Genomic DNA, 23,238 nt, shown 5'->3' with positions numbered 1-23,238 from the left:
TTTGAAAACAGTACTTGATGAAAACAGTCTCACCATAAAACAGCAAATTTGCCCCCCAGCAAGGGTAGCAACAGTAACTAAAGGGGAGGTGGGGGCTGAAAAGTTAAGTCCAGACCAAGCAGTAACCTTCGGGGCTGAAAAATGAAGGCAACAAAGAACTGCAAAAAACTGTAGTTTAGTCAGGATCGATTTAGTCAAAGAAAACTTTACTTCCATTTGCAGTATGGCTCTGTTCTGGGGCTTCTCTGCCTTTCCTCAGGCCTACGCAGAAAGCCTCTTCCACTCGCCTACCTGGAAAGCCTAACGCAGAGAGAGCACACCTGTCTGCCCTTCCATGTGCAAACAAGGAAAGCCTGAGACAGAGAGAGCAAACCTCCCTGCCCTTCCATGCGCCTACATGGAAAGCCCAAGGCAAGGAGAGCAACAGCAAAGACCCCCCCAGGAACAGAACAGAGCAGCATCAATGACAAATAGAAATGACACTGATAAGTTGGTAAGCGGTTGCTGCCCACAATTTCCCTTTGCCACACACTTCATCGGTCGAACCTAACCGTGGTTGTCGTCTGGTTTTAGCTGATCAAATAGCATGCAACAAGGACGCAGAAAGGAGGACAATCATAAGAAAAACCTGGCTTGGGAAAACATTTCCACTAAACTTAAGATAATGAAATTTTTGGTAATTTGAGTTACTTCCAATGTCTTGCTACAAAATGCAACAACAAGCTCATTTTACTTCTGCCAGTGTTCATTAAAGCACCTGCCTGTCATCCTACCCATGGACAGTATTGCTTTTTTTTTGGGGAACGCTCTTGCACATAGGTGGTTGTCAGGGAGGTTACCACTGACAACCTACCGAGGTTACCTTTTTGGTTTGAAAAAGATCATGTTTGGGCTTAAGAAGCCCTGTTTTGGTGGCACAATCAGAGCGGGGGACACAACGATGTTTTGGTGTTTGTTGGTCTCGAACAAAGGTCTGTAGTGGTCTACAGCTTTGCAGGTGTCTCGGCATGTTTAGATCGGTCACTTGCTCCTCCACAACTCCACTCTCTCGTTCAAATGTGGTCACCTCGGGTCACTTCACGGCCAAAATGCCAGACTTGAGACTTCAAAACACCAATCCACAAATCAATGGGCGACAGCATTGTTGCTATGTCCATTATTTTCATACAGCCTCTGTTCAAGACTGGTCTGACTCCACCTGCTGAGGAAGACTGTGTGATACGATCAAAAGCTTTAGAACTAGTAAGTAGAGCTTGTGGTGAGACTGTTTTGTCACCATCAAAGTTAAAGTTAAACAAACTGCCACGTTACACCAGCAGAAAATCAGAGAACGAAAGACGAGCCATCTGAAAAATCACACACCTTTTTTTTCCAAGTCTTAAAAATAGGCGGTAATTAGATCTCAGTAGAGAATTAAAAATAAATGATTTCTACTTTATCAATGTGGTCCCCCCTCCAGTCACCAGCCCCGCTGCCTGTCTGCATGCCCGTCTCTCTCTCTCTCCCTTTCAGGTCTAAATTTAAGCAGCAGAGCACAGGGCCCGAGACACGTCTCATGTTTCCTCAACAAATAACACGCAAGGGGTGGGCTATTACTTGCATGTACATGTGTATGTGCCCACACGCAGCGCCAGCGTGCTTGACAGGTGTGTTAAACACACAAAGCATATCTCCATTAGCAGCTTTTGTCTGGAATCTAAAGCAGACACGGGACGGGTGCAGACAACCCCAACAGAAGTGGAGACTCTGACTGACATATTAATAGACTTTAACACTGACTTTACATGCAGGCCGGTGCTGCTGTTATGTACCGTGTCTAGACTTGCCAGTTTGTCTTGCAAATTGCGTAACACTGGCAGGCTTGTGCTGCACCAGAGAATCGGAGGCTGTTGAATCTTTCTGATATACAGGCCGACAGAACAGTTAAGGACAGTGGGATGTGAAATTGGTTTATGAAAGATAAAAGTTTCCATTATGAACTGCGCCGGAACAGAGGCTGATAGTAGCAGCTTTAGAAAATTATGACACAGGCAGAAACATGATGAGTCACACTTAACCATTGCTACAAACCACTCAATAGCAATCACAATTTAACTGACTATATAAACAATACAAACTCTGCTTTGACATTGTTCTGTGTGTTAAGTTGATGGTGCTCTGTATTTTGGAAGTTATATTTTCTGTATTTGTTGTAACATTGACAGGTAATTGGAGGGGAAAGGGCCAAGGTCACTTTAGACAGTCTTTTCACACATGCAGGTGACCTTTTGTCAAAACACTAGAGCATCTTGCGTGGGTTTTTGTTTTCCAACATATGCAGTTATTTAGGGCAGTGATTTCCAACTCGTGGGTCACGTCCCAAAAGTAGGTCGTGGGTCCATTCTGAATGGACCGCAAGTGAATAGTAAACTTGCGGTCCATTCAGTAAAGTACAGTGAATTTCCGGCACAGAGCTTTTATTTTGAAGTGCCATTTCCTGCTGTAGAATGAGTGACCAATGGACTGCTACTTGACGAGCCCAGTCTCACTCCGAAGTCATCAAAATCCAGGGCTTGGGCAGTGACTTGCAGCGTCAGAAACCAACGGCAAAAGGCATCCTTTAACATCAGCATGATACGCAGCTGGTTGCAGTTATAGTTTAGCGATGCCAGCATCAGGGGGTAATGCGGCGGGACAAGGATGAAAGTTAAGGTGGCGAAAATCCGACTGGGGCAGGCAGGAGGGGTGGTGGATGGGTCCAACAAACCCCGACTTTCACCCGAGAGAGTGGTGAAAGATTCTAAAGCCAAACCCTGATCTTTTTTCCTAAACCTAACCACGTGTTTTTGTTGCCTAGACCAAACCATGTGTGTTTGTTGTTGAAGTAAAAAAAAGTCAATTTGCAGTGTTGTGCCAAAGAAGTGAGTTTATTTTGAAAGAGACTGTATGTAAACATTAAATATTCTGTGAAAACGGTATTTTGAAAGAAGACAATGCATGTAACAGGCAGAACTTGACACGGTGTCCCAGAACATCAACAACCAGCACACCCAGGGTACCTTGCACGTTGCATGTGGACGTGGAAAGTCCATGACCAAACGTCAATATGTGACGAGGTTGGAGTGAGAATATGTTGACTTGACACAGACGGCAAACTAGCTCGACAACATGGCCAAATGCCATTAAGTGATCAAGTGAACATCTGTGGGGCATGCTGTTACCCCACCTCACAACCCACAGGACTCAAAAGATCTGAAGCTAACGCCCTGGTGCCAGACACCAAGGGACACCCTCCAGAGGTAGTGTGTCCATGCCTGTGTCCATATCAGAGCCAAGTCCGGTCCAAGAAGCAACCACTGTGGATTGGGGGTACCTCTGCGGTACCAGCACATCCCTCAAATGTTCAATCAGGTTGGGATGTGGGGTATTTGGAGGTCAGAACGACACCTCGAGCTCTTTTGTCCCATTCCTCGGGTCATGCCTGAGCAGTTTTTGTGATGTGGCATGGTACATTGTCTTTCTGGAGGGGGCACTGCCATCGACAAGTGCCTTTGCCATGAGGGGGTTTATTTTGTCTGCAACAGTGTTCAGGTGGGTGGAGCAGATCAAGTAGCATCCATATGAATGCAAGGACCCAAGGTTTCCCAGCAGAATATTCCACTGTAACAAGATGATCAATGTTATTCACTTCACCCACCAGTAGTTTTAATGTTTTGGCTGATCGGTGTATGTTTGAAGTGGTTGCCACTGACGGCAACCAAAGGCCAAGAATTGGTTGCCAATTTTTCAAAATGGTTGCAAATGGTAACCTGGCAACCGTTACTATGTAGTTCGTTCTCTTTGAAAATACAGGATATTTGGCCCAACACTAATCGTTATTGTAAGAAAATGATCTATAAAATTATTTAAAAATACAAAATTCTTAAAAAATCACAATCACAGTGAGGTCGGATTTTGGAGTTACAGAAGAAGGTTCTGTTGTATTTGTAAGAGTGGAGAAGTTTGAGTTTCTAAGGCCATTATCACAGTATATAGCCTCCTTTTAAATCTCAGTGGGAATGCATCCCTAAGATTCCTTTAGATTATCCAGTTATGTCACGTTAATATTAAACAGGAAGTCTTCCTCATCCTCAGCTTGTGTTGTGGCAACCCTGTTAGGTGAAGCTTTGGTGTCCTCCAGTAGCTGTTTCTCCAGAGCTGCATCTTCTGGGCTAAGCTCCTCTCCTTTAGTCATTACATACACAAAATACTCAAAGCCTTCACCATAACTGAACTTCTTAATCGACCAGCTGTACTCTGTTCGAGCATAGAGGCGTTTCCTGAAGTGGGGTTGGGCGAAGGTTACAGAGACGAAGCGTCCTCCAGGCTTCAGGCAGCGACTAATCTGGAAGAAGAATAAAGAGAAGGGACAGTATTAGAGGACATAATCACCAAGACTCACATCATTTGAATTCCCACCATCAATACCAGCAACCTCTACCACCGCCTGAGCAGCCAGAGCTGTTGAATCATTTGAGATGGTTATCATCACTGTGCCTTCTAACTTTGGCTTTGCAATGATTATTTATATGCTCAGTAACTGAATATGAAAAGCTGACAATGCATCAGCAGCAAAGGTTTTAGGTATTTTAGGTAAAGCCGTGCTGTGGGAGACACAATCTTGTAAATTAGATGTGAATCTGAGTCACAATAAACTCTGTGAGTGCTTGATGTTTGACAAATAAACAAACACTGTTGTCAGTTACCAAATTCCCTCAAATCGGCATCTCTCCAGTCAAGCACATGGTGCTGCATCTCTGTACGCCAGAGCAAACATTAAGCACCGAGCTTTTCAGTCCACAGCACCGGCTGCTTAGCCACGCAGTCTGATAACGCGGTGTGACAGCACAAAAACTGTGAGGGTCCCTCCATATGAATAATTGTTGTTCTGGGTCCGTCAACACTCCAGTGTGTTGATCCGTGTGACTTGCACGTGTGCATCAGGACACAGTAAGCTTCAGAGGACTGCAGAGCTCAGGCTAACAAGAGTACACACACACACACACACAGAGAATGTGAAAACTGACACAACACAAGCATGCAGAGACACATTGAGTTTGACTCAGGCAGGGAGTTTCTCCAGAGACAGAAGTGTGTGTGGGAGTGGAGGGACAGAATCTACAGAGCGGTGAGCTGCAAACTTTGTGTATTTCATACATCAAACACCTAAACTGGGTCAACATATTGTCCCTAATGCGATGCTAGAGAATGAAGGCAGGCATACAGCAGATTTAATTGGAGGCAGTACATGGTGGCAGACGAAAGGTGACACCTCGGATTATCACAGTCAGATAAAATGACTGTGCTGTAGTATGACATACAAACGTATTGTAACATGCAAAGCATGCGGCTCAGAAACAAATGATGGAGATGTAATGACTTCCAACATATAAGCCAAGGTGAGTTGAGGCTGACGATGTTCTCTGACCAGCTAATATTGGCTAACATTTAGTTGTACCATTTGAAAATATGAAATAAATGAGTCTTCAACATTGTTAGCATCTTAAATAAATTGTTGCATCTAAGGGCCCTATGTAAATGATCTGTAGTGCATGGTCTAAAGTGCCTGGTGCAAGTGCATTCAGGGTATTTAGGGAGTATCCAACTCTGCTTTGCTAGTTAAACGGCGCATAATCTGAGCACAAAGTAAAGTGCAAGGGGAAAAGGGGTTGGACTTAGTCCCTTAATTAATCATAGGTGTGTTTTGGGCGTAACATGTTTTCAACCAATTGGGGTGTCATCTCTTAAAAGCCAGGTGCACACTGCTATTTACATGATGGATTCCACAAATTGGAGAAATGAGCGGTTTTCAGCTGAGAGTAATGCAGTAAGAGCAGTGATGTCACCGCAGCAAATAATGTGAGATATTTGGGTTGTAGGTCGCTTGCTTTGGTCTGAATCAGGGACTAATTTTGTGACAAAGTTGCATAATTGCCTAGAGTTGGTTTGTTTTCTCACAACAGCATTTATAAGCGGACCAGATCAAATGCCTTGTGTCACAAATTTGCTCTTGATTGGACAGAATTTCCATGTGGAGAAAAGTCCATGAAGTTAACAAAACCCTGAGGAAGAGTACACTTGTATGATAAATGTGACACTTTCTAATGTCACAATGGAGGGACAACTACGCAGGTTGATTTTAGCGCTGCTCATCGTGGACTATATTGCTGTCATTGTTCATTTAAGGCAAACCATACAGTTTGAAAACGAGGCGCGGCTCCAACTAGAAAACAATGTTTTGATGCATTGGATGTGCTGAATGTGCATATTAAGGCAGTACAGGAGGAGGTGCACATTAATAATCCTCCAGTTCTGTAACATGCTCATGTTTAACCCAAACAATGTGTCATGTGACTGCAGTTGGTTCAGATCCAGGTTGGAACACGTTCTCACCACAAACCAACTGCGCCAGAGTTCATTTGTAACCGGACTGAGACCACCTCTTCAAGAAGGTCTCAGTCCGGTTGTTTTGGTGCGATTGCTGTGTTCACACCTGCCCAAACGAACTGCACTTAGGGGGCAAGCGAACTTGAGTTCAAATGAACCGAACCAAACAGGGCAGGTGTGAAAACACCCTAAAGCAGCAAAACTGAAGACTGTTTTTATAACGTGAAAAGGGGACACAGAAGTCACAGCATTGCTTTAAAAGGGGAGTCGGACAGCAGCTCTGCTCTGTTCTCTGCTATGTTCACATTTTAGAGAATGTAATTAAATATTTTCCTCATTAATGATGTGTTATTTCACCCATCTGCACATCCCTCTGGGTGTAACAAGCAGAATGTAAGCAGGTTGTGGACCCACCTATGTGCATCTAACTCTCTGAATAGTGGTCCCTTTAAAAAGCAGGAAAACGCCACGGTATTCTGATTTTAGACCAGGTTTTTGTTTGTTAATGGAGCAGTTGCTTTCTGATGCCTCAAAATAGCAATACGCCAACAATGTGCCTGACCACACTACATTTTCAGACCCACAGGCCCATGGGCCCACCAGCAGGTGCAAGCACACTTAACACAAATGGCAGCTGTGTTGAAACTAGCAATGACAGTTGCGCTGCTTTGTGCCAGGTGGTGGCCTAAATGTTTTCTTTTAAAATCAACAATCCGCTGTTTCTAATATTAGTTGTCTGTTGTCAGTGGCCAGCAGTAAAGCTAGCCAAACATTGCTAATGTTCTGACTTGTTCAGGACCAGAAAATTAAAGTTTTGACCTGGGACTTTAGACTTCAAGAGCCAAGACTTAAAACAATGGCTTTGTCCCACTTTTACTTTTGTACAGTTATTGAACATTTAATAAACATTTAAGATGTTAAAACTAGGTTACAACAATTTGTAAAGAAAACTGAGCATCTCCATGACAACTGAGTAAACTATATCCACTGATGAAGATCTGTGAGATAGGGTTGAAAGCTCTAGAAATAGCAAGTAGGTGAAGCTTGATTTAGGAGGTTTTTGTTTGATTCAAAATGTTATATGGTCCATCAACACCACGTGGATACCTACTGTTCCTAGGGATCAGTTCATTAAATATAAACACATAGAAACTGTTCTAGAGACATTATTTATGACATACAGTTATTCATGAAGCCCTAATGCCACACACTGTATACAGTATATGGATGTATAGTGTCGGGCTTTGAAGGCAGGGGAACCGGTGTTGAGCTCACGTGTGACTGTCATGAAAGCTGGGATGGTAATGTCATGTAGCCAGGACGGAGCAGTTATGGTCTGTACAGTAAAGCTGTGGAGAAGCACAGTGGCTCCCCCCTTTACTCTGTCCTGGAGTCTCTGGAGAGAGGAGTCGCTCTGAGATGAGCACGTGTATCCTGCTCTCCTCACATGATTCATCTCCACCAGCAAGCAGCTCGAACATAAATTATTCACTCTCCACTGTGACACGGAGGAAAAGCGAGAGGAAGGGTGGAGGGGTCGCTGAATATGGGATAAAATTTAATGCACAGAGATGTGAGGGTGATCGAGATTAGGGAGTGCCTGACAAATACATGGCTGAGAGTTGAAAGAATTTCGGGTTGAAGTTGTGACGCTCACAAAAATGGTGTGGATTCCATGTTTACTTTTAAAAACCTTTGCTTTTACTTTTCAAGGTGGTCCAGATATCTTAACTGTTCCTTAACCAAATATAGCCAGGTGTTGTTGGTCAAGAAATATCTCAGCATAGCACAGTATAAGCTAACTGCTCGCTGAATCAAACCGCCACCTTTCTGGTTTCTATGAGTATTACATACATTAATACAACATGTATCAAACAGCTTTGGGGTGAAAGACATACTGTGTTGATTTTGACAGCAATAAGCTAACTGGTACCCTAACTCAAATGTTTGTACTACAGTAGCCTAAACAAGTGCTGGACTTCTCCCTTTCTGGACCATACAGCCCCCAGGAACAGTGTTGGGTTTTGAAGCCAATATGACAAAGTGGCCACACCGTGGAATTACAACTTCTGAGTCTGTCATGTGATGCCATGGGGCCCAAAAAGATTTTCCCATGGACTTACCTTGTGAAGGGACAGCTATTAATCAGTGAGTACACTTTTAAAGCTTTCCAGATTTCCCCAGGAAATGGCACGTCTCGCCATCAGGATTTGATCCATTTGGTCCGATAACATTTCAAAAGTCTAGAAGAGACGCATGATTAAATCATTTTATCCCTATTCAGGTTAGCGGAGGGCTTAACTGGAAGTTAGCCACTCAGCTTGCAAAAGTCTCCAGTGAGCTTGCTCTATGAGCCCAATGATGCGGAAGATCTGGGTAATATTATACCTGGGAAGTTGAACATTTGGGGCAGCACGTTGGAGCAGTGGTTAGCATTGATGCCTCAACGCACCTGGCTTGAACCCGGAGTGGGGGAGCCCTTCTGTGTAGAGTGTGCATGTTCTCCCCATGTAAGCTTGGGTTTCCTCCAGGTACTCCGGCTTCCTCCCACAGTCCAAAGACATGCCGGCTAGGTTCTCTTTATACATCCGTGATATGTGTGCTATAAAACAAAATATTGAGCTAAAAGAGGCAAAAAATCTCACCAGAACTGAAGAGATAGGTGTTTTATCCTTATCTTTTTTTACCCTTGGACATTCCAAGATGTTTTATTACTTTAATGTTTGTATATAAGAACATTTTTGAAGGAAGGAGTCAAACTTAGCTTCTATCACATCTGAGATATTCAACATAATTGTGGCTTAGCAGTTACGTCTCTGTCCTCTCTGTGATGCTACCCTGTGCTTTCTCAGCATTGCACGTCACATTGATCTTCCTGACTCTTTAAAAGCAATTTCCGTGTTAAGTATTTTGGATAGTAAGGTTTTAAACTGATCATATGACTGCATAAGTGGGACTGGGTTTATACTGCATGAGCTGCAGTATAAACTCTATTTTTGGATTCTTCGTTCACCATAGGGGCATGTGAGAGAAAGTTTTCTTCACAAGTTCAGCGTAACACAAGGTGAGTAACTGATATACAAATGATCGTTTTATAGGTGAAGTATTCCTTTAAAAATAAACTCTGACAGTCTCCTCAGAGGGTCATGTCTTATGTCAGATAGCTGGAGCTAAAAAAAAAAAGTCAAAGTACACTACAGGTGGAGCCCTCAGGAGGCTTTGGTGAGCGAGTAAACCGGAGTGGGAGAACAAAGTGCATCCTGACTTCACCCCTTCAGCCATTATTCATGACACTGAGATGTATGGGTGCACGCTGTGTACCTGTGCAGTGTAACTCCAGAGCCTTATGTCACTGGTGACCAGTGGCCTGACGTCATTGCAACCCAAGACGACACTGAACTATAGCAAACAGCTCGGCTATGACAGTGAGTGCTTGTAAGCCAGGCTGGCAGTCAGGTCTGTTGTGTTATAGACCGTTTTAGAAAAACTGACACACATCAACATCACACATTACCCCAGTCCCACATTAAGTGTTTGCAGGATACATTACTGACCGAGATTCTCACACTCAGCATGGGCACGCATGTATGCATTTCACAGGAAATCCTTATGAGGAGGAGGATGATGTATTGACTGTGGTGAGTCACATTCATACACATTCTGTATGTATATCAGCATGCACACTACAACAGCAGCTCTGGCACTATGTAAATCATCCACCCACACATCAGAGTGCTGGTATTACTATGATAGAGGATTGGCAGTGGCACGTCTGTGTGAATATGATGTTGTGCTCTAAATGCTACAGATAAACAAGTGTTTCATTTACACAGAAGATAACAGGTCATTTTCAGGACTTGCAGAGAAGCTGTAATTCATATAATGTATCTAATAATGCACAAAGTGTCTATGTAGCGTCTCCGACCTAAATCAATAGTTGGAGGAGGGCTCACTGACTGTTACACCCAAACACTGGAGTAAGGAAACGGCATCCCCAAAACACTGAGTCAGTTTTTCAACATCCACTCTCAGTCCGACATCTGTAAGCTGATCCTATGTGGGCCACAGGGCTTCTCCAAGCGAGACAGAGGAAACCACTCTGTTAGTGCCCATCTTCACACACTCACACTCCACTGAAACCATTCCTCAACATACACACCCCACACCCACACAACATGATTCGCTAAAACACACACACACACACACATACAGCATCACGGCCTCTCCTGAATTATTCAGTGTGGTGTCAGAGGCTTGTGTCGAAGTGACCTGACCTGTCTTGAGTGTACTGCAACAAAGTGGTAATATGAGATATGGAGTTTCGAGCCCCATGAGGAATTCCAGGTAATCCCACTGCCATTTTAAGATGCTTAACAATACTGTAATAACAATCATTCTATTGTATATTAATCAGAGTGGTACTTTTGATCTTGGCTCAATCTAGACGCCAGAATAAAATGTTGGCATTGTACATTTCTGCAAACCACAGATACATTACATCTGTACCTTTCATAACATTTCTAAAGTGATGTAGTTTAGATTATATGTGTATGAGCCAAGTCTTTCATGAGTAACCAACCATCAAAACTTGCCGTTTTTTAAACGAGATGTTGGGTTGTTTCCAGTCATGTTTGTGTCCACCAAACTGGGTATTTTTTAACAAGATGTCAAGACATTTCCAGCCGTGTTTGTGGCAACAAATCCGGGTATTTGTACGACATGTTGGGGCATTGCCTGCAATGTATGTGGTGACCAGCCTGGCTATTTTGCACTAAGATGTTGGGACCTTTCCAGTCTAGTTGTGGCAACAAAACCTGTGATTTTTTTCTCAAGCTGCTGGGACATTCCACCTGTTTTTGTGGCGACCAAACTAAGATTTTTTAATGATATTTCAAGGCATTTCTAGCCATATTTATGGCAACCAAACCTGGTATTGTTCAATGAGACATCAGGACATTTCAAGCCATGTTTGTGGCAACCAAACAGAGATTTTTTAATGAGCTGTCGGGATATTAACAGCTGTTTTTGGGGAGACCAAATGAGGTATTTTTCAACCAGACGTCAAGACATTTCCAGCCGTGTTTGTGGTTACAAAACTGGGTATTTTTTATCAATATGTCAGGACATTTCCAGCTGTATTTTTGGTGTACAAACCAGGTTTTATTAGCAAGATGGAACATTTCCAGCCGTGTTTGTGGCAACCAAACCGAGATTTTTTAATAAGCTATCGGTACATTAACAGCTGTTTTCGGGGTGACCAAGCAGGGTATTTTTCAACAGGGGGTTAGGGTTAGGGTTGCAACGGGTGGCAACTAAACCTGGTACTTTTTAACAAGATGTCAGGACATTCCCAGCCATGTTTGTGGTGACCAAACCGAGATTTGTTAATGAGCTGCTGGGACATTAACAGCTGTTTTTGGGGAGACCAAATGGGGTATTTTTCAATGAGACATTGACACATTTCCAGCTATGTTTGTGGCGACCAACCTGGCCATTTTTTTAACAAAACATTGAGACATTGCCAGCCGTCCTAACCCTAACCAGGTGTTTTTTGTGACTAAACCTAACCACATGTTAACCACAGGATTGTCACAACATAAAATAAAAAAACTAAAACATCACTCAACATCAAGTTTGAGCAAATCTGCAACATATGAAACATACACATGTAACATATCTGGGGTTTGCAGAAATCTACAATGCCAACTTTCATTCTAGTGACTAGGTTGCCTAGCTAATAGTCTCGCCACCAGACAATCAGAGATCTCCGCCTTCTGATAGTCTGGGGACACTCCTTTCTAAAGTGTGTTTAACACACTGGAGAAAACGGCCGGCAACAAAGCAACGCCTCTTGCATTTCTGAAAAGGACACGCCCTCCCGGAAATGTGCGCTCCCCCTTTTCTCGTCTGCAAGGACACAAACACACAGAGAGCTTGAAAATGGATGCCGAGAGATTTAACTCCGTTTTATCAAACGTGTGCTCAGTCCACAAGATTGTGGAAATGAAGGACTTACAGCGACTTGAGCCATTTTGTACCGCTACACGTGTTTCTAGTCGTACTATGTTCACGAGCACAAGAGTTCAGCAAGCCACCGAAGGACCGTCCTGCGGATTTACTATTGGTTCTGCAACGTAGGGAGTTTTTTTTAAACTCTGAAATTGTGTCCGCCCATCTAAACACAAAATCAGGGAGAAAGTCATCAGTCTTTAGTTAAGCAAAGCGTCTAAAGACTGACTTGTGAGTCTACCTAGCTAATATTCCTACTGTAGTCTCATTTTTTACATTTCTTAACACGGCAATCAACTTTTTACTGTATTATCACAACAGCGTATAGCTTTTTTTTTGTGATCACCTCATTAGAAATGACTTTTGCAGATATGACCAAAACACTCTTTGTATAGGGAGAAACCATTAAGCTTTTCTAAATCTTTCAAATATTAACTTTGTGTATGTCAGTCCAAGTCCCCGCCTGACCTTTAGGGGTTAGTCAGAGAGAAGATAAGTTGTCGATCCCAGGAGAGTGACATTTCTTCCGCTCTGTAGGCTCTCGTCTTCCAGGTGTGTGTCCTCAATCTCTCCTATTCATTGCTTTGTCTTCCTGTCCTCACTGGACTGCAATAATATTCATCCGCTTTTATCTGGGTTTTATTATCATTCTCTCCTCTCTGAGCTCAGGTTTGCCTAAAGATACTGTACATGAGATAACTGATTGTCTACGGTGGTCAGATGAGGACAGTGTGGCAGGTGGTCACGTCTTACTGTTTGATATCACTCTGCGGGACCTTCAGGTTACGTAATCTGGGTTCATCTGAGATTGAAAAGGTATGTTGGTGGCTCCTGAGGCAATAAGAGCACACAGTGTCATTCTTTCCAATTCTCCTGCATCAACACTGATCTATTCATAATGGCACGATGCTTGAGGGAGAAAATAGGCACAGAGCGTGAAAGTTCATTCATGACCTGGTATTTGGTGGTAAGTATGAAAACTCAAGGATCACTTATAATCTTTTTTCTTGAGCTTAAAACCACATCTCACAGCCTTCATCTCTTTTTTCAAATCTATTTCCTCTATTTACTCGATGATTTACTCAGACCTTTTTATTCAAAGCTTCATGCTGGAATTGTTTTCTTTCTACCCAACTACACCCACCAACCGTATCACCGCGCAGAAGGAAGCGTGTGTGCATGAGTTGTATGCATTAATGCCGTGCAACTTTTTGTTGCACCAGGCTGTGAACATCTTCGTTTGTAAAGTTGGGCATTTTAACACGAGGGGTCTATGGCCTCAAGTGGTCATCCGACTTCATTTTTCAGCCTCGGAAATCGCCGCTTGGACAAGATGAACATGAGATGATAATGACTGAAAATATTAGGTTGGTCATTTACTTTTTCTATTTATTTATTTGCTGGTTTGGGGCTCTGAATTGACTTTGGCAGCATCTCAAAAATCTGATGTCAATCCCTTTCTTTTTTACCTTTTAAAGGTATACTATGCAGGATTTTTCTAAAAAACAATGATTTTACTGCTCGAAAATTGCATATCCATAATGAAATGAATATATCTCTGCAACCACAAGGTCTATTTGAATACTTTGGGTGTCATGGTAAAGGGAACACTTGTGTGATTTGTTAAGATGTGTAAATATCAGTATATGTGTTATATGTGAAGAGTAAATGAAGATGGCACACAGCACAAATTAAATATTTTGAGGTTTGCCTAAAAAAAAAAAAAAAAAGCATTTTTAGGATGAGTATCCCTTTGGAATGATGCAGCAGCAGCTCTAAACCTCTATCACGTCATAGTACAGTATGTGAACATTAACTCTGCAAAGGTTGATAAAGTGAAGCAGAACAATATATGAGAGGTTTTAGTACAGAAAATTCAGTCGAGCTCTCCAAAATTGCACCATGTTTGCATGTGATTTTTGTCATGTACAATTCTATATCTTTCATTTTTTGTTTCTGTAAATCCCTACTGATGTTTAGGGTATACACATAGAACTGTCTGTTTCGTTTTTTTACTCTATTTCCTACTCCAAACTGACCAATATGCACCTACTGCATTTGAACCTGAGTTTCTATTCTGAGCTTTGGAGGCCCGTATCTCCGCGACGGCTTGGCTGCTTTGAGTGATTGACACCTCGTTTGATTCGTTAGAGCCAATAGAATGACGCTATACCCACCAAAACGAGATTGACAGCACTGTAAGTCAATCAGAGTCAGCAGAACACATTGTGGGGAGATGTCGGCTGCTGTGAGTGGTCATTGTTTATGTTCCCCCGGAACCTTTTTTTCCGCCCGGATTCATTTGAATGACGGACAACTTCCGGTAGTACACGAACGGAGCGTGAAACAACAGCAGAATGCGCATTTTACGGCGAAATTAATAAGGTAAGAGCCATATTACAAATATATTTTGGCAAAGATTTCTGTTGTTGTTGTTGTTGTTCTTTGGGCTGTAGCTCTGTGATGGTTAAAGGGAGAGCGATTTGGAGTCTCAGCTTTCATTTGAGATGAACGGCGTGTGTTTTGAATAACGTGTGGTCGAGTTAGAGCCCGAAATATACCGAGTGGGTCGGGATATCGGTGCTGTTTGGAGTTGTTGGAGTTAGTTGTTGTTGTTGTTTATTTAGTTGATGTTAAAACTGAGTTTGGGGCATGTAAAAAGTATTTTTACAGCCTTGTAGCTGAGGTTCTGCTGTTAAATTTGATAGGCAACATCACTATATTCTTCTGATCAGTGTATTGATATACACCAGGCCTTTATTAGCAGCTCTAGAGGTCCCCCAATTGGGAGACTTTAGGGTTCAACAGGTTTTAAACAGTAGTGACCGGGTACCAGACCAAATGCAGCAGACATCCAGGAAGAAGCTACACAGTGCCAAAAATTCACAAACAAGCACACAAAACTGGCTTTGGATTTCTCCTGTAGTGGCGATACTGTTTACAAACAGTAACTGACAATTCCTGTGTAGTATAACTTTAAGTGCCACTCTAAAAAAAGGTTACAAACAACCACAAAGGCCAAAAATGCTGTCGCAGATTTATACTGTATGAACTGAATTACACTCAACTTGACAAACCCCAAAAAAACGAAACAAAACTGATGCATCAAATAAAACCTTTTGTCAGGTTCGGACCGCAAGATATCAGCACAAGAATCGACGAAACTTTGGGCAACTCAGGATGCCATGACATTGCCTTCTTTATACATTGTCCCATATAATATAGGTCAGGGGTCAACGACCTTTACTACCTGCTACTGCATTGTAATGAAGGTAACTACATAAGCCTATCAATACTAACAGGTCTAAAGTGGGCTATTTATGATTATATGGTACTTTAACTTTGCGGCGTTGGTCGTGAAAGCAAATGAATCTGTCCACACACTATTAAATTCTTTATTTTCCTCCAAGACTCCTTTTTGGATTAGGAATCTTAACCTAGCCTTGCTAGTGAGACTCATGACAAGCCACCGATATAAAGGTTCAGCAAAATATAGATGAAATGCGGCTTGGCCATAGAGGTATGGTGCACAGTTTAGTTGACAAGATATTAATACTTTTTTTTTTTTCACTTTAGGCCTACAACAATGACAAATGAAAATTGAAATGTTAAAAAAATACCATTTTTCATTTCCATATACTGGTAAGCCAGTATATGGCCAGTGAAACGGGGCTAGAGGCGCATGTGGATCTGGAGCCGCAGGCTGCCCTCCCCTGGTATAGGTGAAGAGAACTTAGGTGCACAACTGTAAACATGGCAAAGTGAAAGAGGAATGATGTTGGTTTCATCAAGTGGGACAGTAAAGTTGTTTCATTTCACCTACATCACATTCATCAAGTCATGAAGGATGGCAAGCTAAAACTGGTCACGGTCCAACTTGTGGTCTGCTATGCTTCTCAATGAAGCTACAATAAGAGTTTAGAACTTTATGATCACCTCATATGATATTGTGACCATCTTAAAAAACAAAATCTTATCCAGCATTAAATGTCCTTCATCAGAAATGTGGGAGAATCCAAAACACTGCGTCTTGCCTACTTAAAAGTTATTCCTGTTTTGTTATTGTTTGTCGATTCTGAAGCGATGATGGAGGCTTCAGTGTGGGGGATGATTAGTGAGAGGCAAGCAGAGGTGGATCCGTACATTTATGTGTGTGTGTGCACCCACTTCACTGTGGGTGAGGCCGAGCTGATCAGTAGGTAGAGACAACAACAGGGTGCTATCTCCGGTCAGCAGACTCGCACGGACCACAGCCTACTGTCTCCTTCAGAGATACTATACACCCCACACACACAGTAAACAAAGCACACACGCATGCATACACACACATACTTGTGCATGGCTGTGCAGTCTGTGCAGCCCTTAAATGTGCACGTAGGAGCACATACTTGAACTGGGGCAGAGAGAAAAGGGAGGAGGAGGTGTACTTTTTATTTAGGTCATATTTTCATATCATATTTTATAAATTCCCTCCCATCTTCTCTGTGGTTGTTGACTGGTCTCATGTAGCTCCGCAGACCCCCTCACTGCAGGCCCCCTCCTCCCCTCCCTGAAGGAATGTGCATTTGAAATCAACCGCTTCGCTTCCTTTCCATTTCACCTCACCCCGTAGCCTGCAGCCAGGCATGTGGATGGCAAAAACGTGTAAACGTCTTGAGGAAACAGAGAGAGCGAAGAGAGAGTGGGTGAGAGGAACAAGGAGGGGTGGTGAGAGAATAAAGACGGGAGTGAGATGGGTGGGGGTGAGAGAACAAGGTCTCTACGCTGGTCTCCTAACAAAGCAGATCTGCTCTCCTGCTCTTCCCTCCAGGGGTGCAACAGCCTGCTTTGCTTCCTTCATCCCTCCATCCCTGTTTTATCCCTTCCTTCTCTTCGTCTTTCTCCAAGCTCCTGCCTTTAAGAGCCAAATGTGCAAACGCTATAAGGCACCATCTGCCCTGAAGAAGCAAGTAGAAATGTGTCTGAGTGAGTGGGCTGTGTCTTCCTCTGGAACATGTTTTAACAGGAAGAAATCAAATTGACATAAAAAATAAATTCAAAAACGTTTTGTACGGAGAAAATAGCAGTTTTTTTCTACGTCTAGGTGTTCCATATGTACAAGAGGAAAACAACATAATAAACCTGCACAATTCTGATCACACATATTAATTTATGCAGACACATAATCCTACGTGAAGACTTCCTTGGCACAGTGATGGATAACAGGGAGAGTGCTGGATTCCCTCTCTCCACCCTCCAACTCCCTTCCTCCTCCATCCTGCCCACCCACCTTTCCTCCCCCGAATTTCCTCTCTGCTACCCTCCTGTCCTCCCCTTGCCTCACCCAGCTCACACCCCATCACCTCCACCCACCCACTGCACAGATAAATTATACATCAGAGACTTTCTCTCCTTTTCTCTTCTTTCCCCTCGACATCTATCCACCCTTGCCTTGTTAGGACAAAAAAAAGGCTTGTTTATGCACGAGTGAACATTATAGAAAAAGCTGACACTGACTCAAAATGGGCTCCATACCTTTCTCGAATATCTGTTCTGATATATATCAGACTGTGTGGGCTTGTGGAGGCTCGGGCAACTGTAGGAAGACAGCAACATCCTGCCTTTCAAGTAGGCGCATCCCTCCCTCTCACACCTCACGTTGTCATGGAGACAAAAGTTTAGCGCTGGTCAGGGTAACGTATGTAGGTCAGGATGGGACACCTCTCAAAACAAAAACACCAGGCAGCAGAACAGTGGAACTCGCGCCTTTGTTAGAGGAGGAGAGTGCCAGAAAGTTTGGGTAACGAGCAGCACTGAGATGAGAAAACAGCTCAAACAACACAAAACTACACTGAATGTTTACAGTGGAAATAAACATCAACATTTCGCTGGGATGAAGTGTTTTCAGCCTGCCGACAATTGTGTGTCAGGAAAGTCTCTCTGCAGCCTAATTAGTGGGTTGACTTTAGGTGAATGCGGGGGTTCAATAAAGACGAGGGATTACTATTTTTTGACATAGCTCTGAACTGGGTCACTGCGGATCCGTTTACAAAGCGCTTCTTCAACATGAAAGAAAGCCTTGGTCATTTCCCTTAAAATGAGGGAAACTCTCATCCTCAGGCAAATTTTCAGCAGCGTGCTGTGAGATGTAATGTCAGTGTCAGTGTGTGTGTGTCGTGTGTCCGTGGCAGTGCGCGGACCCCTTGTCTGAACGATCAGCATCTTCACATTCAGCTGCCACATTCTCCCCTCGTGGCAATCCGGCACGCCGAGCTAAAATTAAAACCTCCCTTTCTTCCCTTTTCATCAAAAATAACCGTCTCTGGCTTTTATCTCTCCCTTTCTTCTTTATCTCTCCCACTCCCTCTCGCAGCCTCCTCACCCTTTCTGCCTTCCCTTTTCCATTGGGGACCAGAGAGAGGTTTGCTTTAATTACTGAACTACTTTTCACACCGGCAGAGAAAGACAGAGACACACTTCAGACACCCACATCCGCCCACTGTCATGCTCCCAGCATCCTGGCACTGCTTTTAATGCCTCCCAAGCCTCTATGTGTGTGTGTGTGCGCATTCTGCTTGTGTTGTATTTTGTAAAAACTTTCCACGGTCACCACTTTACAGCAGCCACAGATACAAAGCATTTCACTGCGAATAAATATGCTAAATTAATTAAGCTATGTTTGCTATTCCTGGCGCAGTATGATGAAAAAATGATGCAGACTTGGTGAAAAACTTTGTGCTGGATGGGAAGGCACAGAGTCAGCGAATGTGTAATTAATAAACTCATCTGCCTTTCAGAACAGTTCAAAACATCGTAAAACTCAGAGGAATATGAGCCGCAGAGAAACTGGAGCAAAACGTGAGCGGCTGGTACAGTGACACGTTTGGCTTCGAAGCAGGAAGAGTAAAAGGAGGGCGGGTGTTCCCCTCCTTTTGGCTCGCTCCCTTTCGCTCCCTTTGCGCCTCCATTTCCTCAGTCTCTAAATCTGACGCTACCTTTTAAAGCCCAGGACACTTATTACACTTATCAAGCCCTCGCTTGCACTTATATGTAATTATCCATTTAGTTCTTGTGGGTAGACTTGCATCAGCAGCGGCTGGGTAATTAGTTTATTGTAGCCATTCTCTATTTAGCAACACTTGCAGCTTACAACTTACACCGCAGTGAATGTTTTACTACTTTATATGATGAGTTTTTAGCCATAAACTGCCACTGCATGTTTAACTACTTGGACAGAGATGAAAGAGTCAATCAGCAGAGACAGACATTGTGGATAGATCAAGAGCCAAAACAGAAACAACTAGTTCAATAAAGTCTTAGCATGGCGAGCCAGAGATAAAGAGTTTGGCAGCAGCTGGAGACGGAGGGAGACCCAGAAAGAGAAGCAGAGAAGGAGGGTGGCGGAGAGGGAAGTAAAATGGGCCAGTGTGTCTGGCTGCTGAAGGGGTCTCCCGCGGGATGGGGAAGGGGGGACAGGACAGCCCGGTGGAGGTTCCAGCAGCACACTAACACAGTCCGGTCCATTCACTAGGCCAGTAGCACGGGGAAGCCGCTAAAACTGACACCAACAAAATGACACCTGAAGCTCCTCGATAGTTTGAAAGCAGCTCTGAGGAAGTTATCAGGCATGTTGGCTCCGCTACTCTCACTTTAGCTCTGTCTGAAACAACTGAGCATCCTGGCAGCACTCCAGTAGTCGTCATTTAGGGCCATTACTTGACTAGTCGCCCCCATGTTTACAATGTAGGTACCAACGCAGGAACCAGCCCTGGAAATTAACGTGACTCCTGTCTGACTGCTGAGCGTGGCCACTTCCTGTATCTGTCCTTTCATATTAAATTCCAACATCCAGTCATATAGGTTTGTTTTTTCTGCGACTAAGCAACAGACTAACATTTGGTTGACTATTAGGGGGCAGCCTTAATGAATGGCACTACAGCTAAGAGGAAAAAGATGTATTATTAATTTTGCGGTGAACTGTCCTTTTTACATTTACTGGATTTTGCCTGGAAAACTTTACAACTGTTTTTAGGGTAGGAGAGGAAAATATTCTGGCTTCTTGTCAAACCTTTTAATGTCATTACCTTCCATTATCATCCTTCCACTCACTGCAGCCAAACAATGTCCTTCTGTGCCTCTGCTGCTCGTATTATTTTGCCATGCAGATATATAAAGAAGAATATGATATGTATTTCCTGAATGAGAGGTGGATTTCAGGGGACAAGGTCAGGTCAGTTTTGTGACTGGTGGCAAATATGTCTTGCCCCATTCCTCTTTAAAGCCACAGTGTGTAGGAATTTCTCCCATCTAACGTTGAAATCATATATTGCATTCAAACGGATAGCGCACTCTAGCGCCTCCTGTTTCAAATGCGTATTGCAACTACGGTAGCCGCTGTGTACCAAAAAGCTATGATAACATTGATGAAGCCATGTCATCTGATACTTCATGGAGTATTCATTCAGGCTCCTACACAGACACGCAACGCGAGTTGACAAACCCCCTCCTCACCATGCTGGCTGTGTTTACAACGTAGGACTGTTGGGGCGGGTGTAAATCAAAACGAACCAATCACGTCTTGTCTTTTGACAACTGACAAGTGGCTCAACCTCACACACCTTTTTGACAACTGACAAGTGGCTCAACCTCACACACCTCATCCCTCTCCTCGCATCACTGCGCCACTGACAGCGGCCTGTGATTGTATTACCTTTCTCCTTCAGCAGCTCTCTCCACCTGGGAAAGGCTACCCCACTGTTGACCCTCGTTTTTTGAATTCGCCAGTCACGTTGCCTTTTTGATTCCCTTTTGCACTTTCTTGGCGACAAGGATTCCGTCTCCCGTGATGCTGCATATGCATGATCCTGCATTGTGCTCAGAGAGTGGGACTTTGTTATGCTGCAGTAGTGCCGGGGTAGTAGCGAAGCGCCTCTTGCTCCTCTGCTTCAGCTTCTCAGTCACGCAGCGCTGGCCTGGCTCTCAACGAAAACGGCAAAGGCGGGGCTGTATGTCCCTTGCTGGCGGATGTATTCTCAAGATGGTGAAACAATATGGAACAGACGACTTACCCGCACAGTTCCAAACAAATCCGAAATTCTCCTTTTACGAGAATAAGTCAGGTAATAACACACCAATGATGACATATTTATGAATGCAGACATCAATTTTTGTCAATAAACAACCGAAAATGTTACACACTGTCCCTTTAAATTACATGGGGAGTGAAATTCAGTATGAGCGAATCCACCACATATATGAGGACATGGTATGTGGGTTGCGTTCAAACCAGATTCAAACAATTTATGCTTTGTTTGTTCTAACTTGATTTTGGTTTTGGAAAAGTGACGCTCTAGCTTCCTAATTGTGTGAATGTAGCTGTACAAGTTGTGGCAGCCAATCAGAGACGTTCATCAGTGTTAACTCTGCACTGATACTTCCAGGGACATCAGAAAGTGCTACCCACAGAGCCGGGACTTTTTTGGCACCAGGAGCTGGTTGCTGGGCCTCTGGAAAAGTTCCTGTGGTTAGAGTGGGCTACATTATAACTAAGAGTCCTCGAGAATTGAATTAAAATTATGTGCTCCAGTTTTCCATCTCTGTTGGCCACTTATGTGTTACTTGTTAAGGGAAAAAAAAGGTATCAGCCATTGTTCCTGGCCTGGAAGACCAGAGAGACTCTTCCCCCACAGGTCCCAACCCACTGGAGACCTCTCAATGACTCATCCTACAACAAAGCAGAAGTGGGACTCCTTCGCTTTCTCTCACTGGGCTATTCAGAAAAAGAAAAAAAAATCCAGCATGGTATCATTATGGAGAGGCACATTAACTCCTGAGTGCAGCAAGTAAATTGTCTTTACGTTTCTCACTTTCTCTCTGGGGAGGGGAGAGAGGAGAAGCAAAGGTTCACTCCGGCCCGCTGAGGGAATCCAATTCATTTGAGGTGGTGCTCGTCACAGAAATAACAGTAACAAGTCAATTTATCATGACTGGCCAGAGGACGCCGGTACATTTACTCTGTCCTTCACTGGTTCACATTCAGAGCTGGTTTCTTTTTAAGCTCCACAGAGCACAACATGAAATAGATGGTTTTCTACTATCAGTTTGTTCGCTGTATGTAAGTTGTGCTGAATAACAGTAAAACTAATTTACTGAGTGACTGTGGAGAAAATTAGAGGTAGAAAACACAGCACAGGGCTGCTGTAATCGTAGGCGGGCCAGTTTCCATAACAACATGAAAAAAAAGACATATATATACATATATATATATATATATATAAAAATCCAAACAACTTCAGCTAATTTATTCTTGAAGTTTGGGTGCAAGAAAGTCTGCTCATCTATGTGTTCTATTGATACAGAACATATAACTATAGTCTAAGTTGAGTGTTCCTAAAACAAAACTTGCTAATTCTTGTCACCACACCTCCTTTGTGTTCTCACAACTACTTGAGATAAGTAAGTGCGGAAATTCCACAATTCTCGATACCCAATTCTACACCGCAGAAAAAACATTTAAAAAAAACAGTAAATCCTACGTACTTCAACATATACATATACTTTATTAAAAACATTTAAATTTAAATTTCATTATTAACACCTGTTGAGCTGCCTCAAATGCAAAGTCCAACTTGATGTGGGTATGTGAGTTTTTCATGTGCGAGTAAATACTTATTAATATGTAGTCTAAGGCAGGGCTGCCCCCTAATAGTCGACCAAATGTTAGTCAACCAGAAAGGTCATTAGTCAGCAAGATTTCATTGGTCGCTTAGTCACAGAAAAAACAAACCTTTTTGACCGGACCATGTGGGAATTTAATTTGAAAGGACAGACACAGGAAGTGTCCAC

At 43.2% G+C, this 23,238-nt stretch overlaps 1 protein-coding gene across 2 annotated transcripts in view; it reads right to left on the bottom strand.

Moving 5' to 3' along the window:
* Positions 1 to 2,885: 2,885 nt before the first annotated feature.
* Positions 2,886 to 23,238, bottom strand: part of ece2a (endothelin converting enzyme 2a) — a 131,730-nt gene continuing 111,377 nt past the window's right edge. For both annotated transcript variants that reach the window (XM_050033678.1, XM_050033679.1), the window contains exon 4: positions 2,886 to 4,363. In XM_050033678.1, coding sequence (XP_049889635.1) covers positions 4,070 to 4,363 — 294 coding nt within the window. In that variant the 3' untranslated portion in view covers positions 2,886 to 4,069. The remainder of the gene's footprint in view (positions 4,364 to 23,238) is intronic.

This window comes from Epinephelus moara, chromosome 21 (genome assembly GCF_006386435.1).
Source record: "Epinephelus moara isolate mb chromosome 21, YSFRI_EMoa_1.0, whole genome shotgun sequence".
Taxonomy (NCBI): Eukaryota; Metazoa; Chordata; class Actinopteri; order Perciformes; family Serranidae; genus Epinephelus; species Epinephelus moara.
This window is presented reverse-complemented; position numbering and strand designations above follow the sequence as displayed.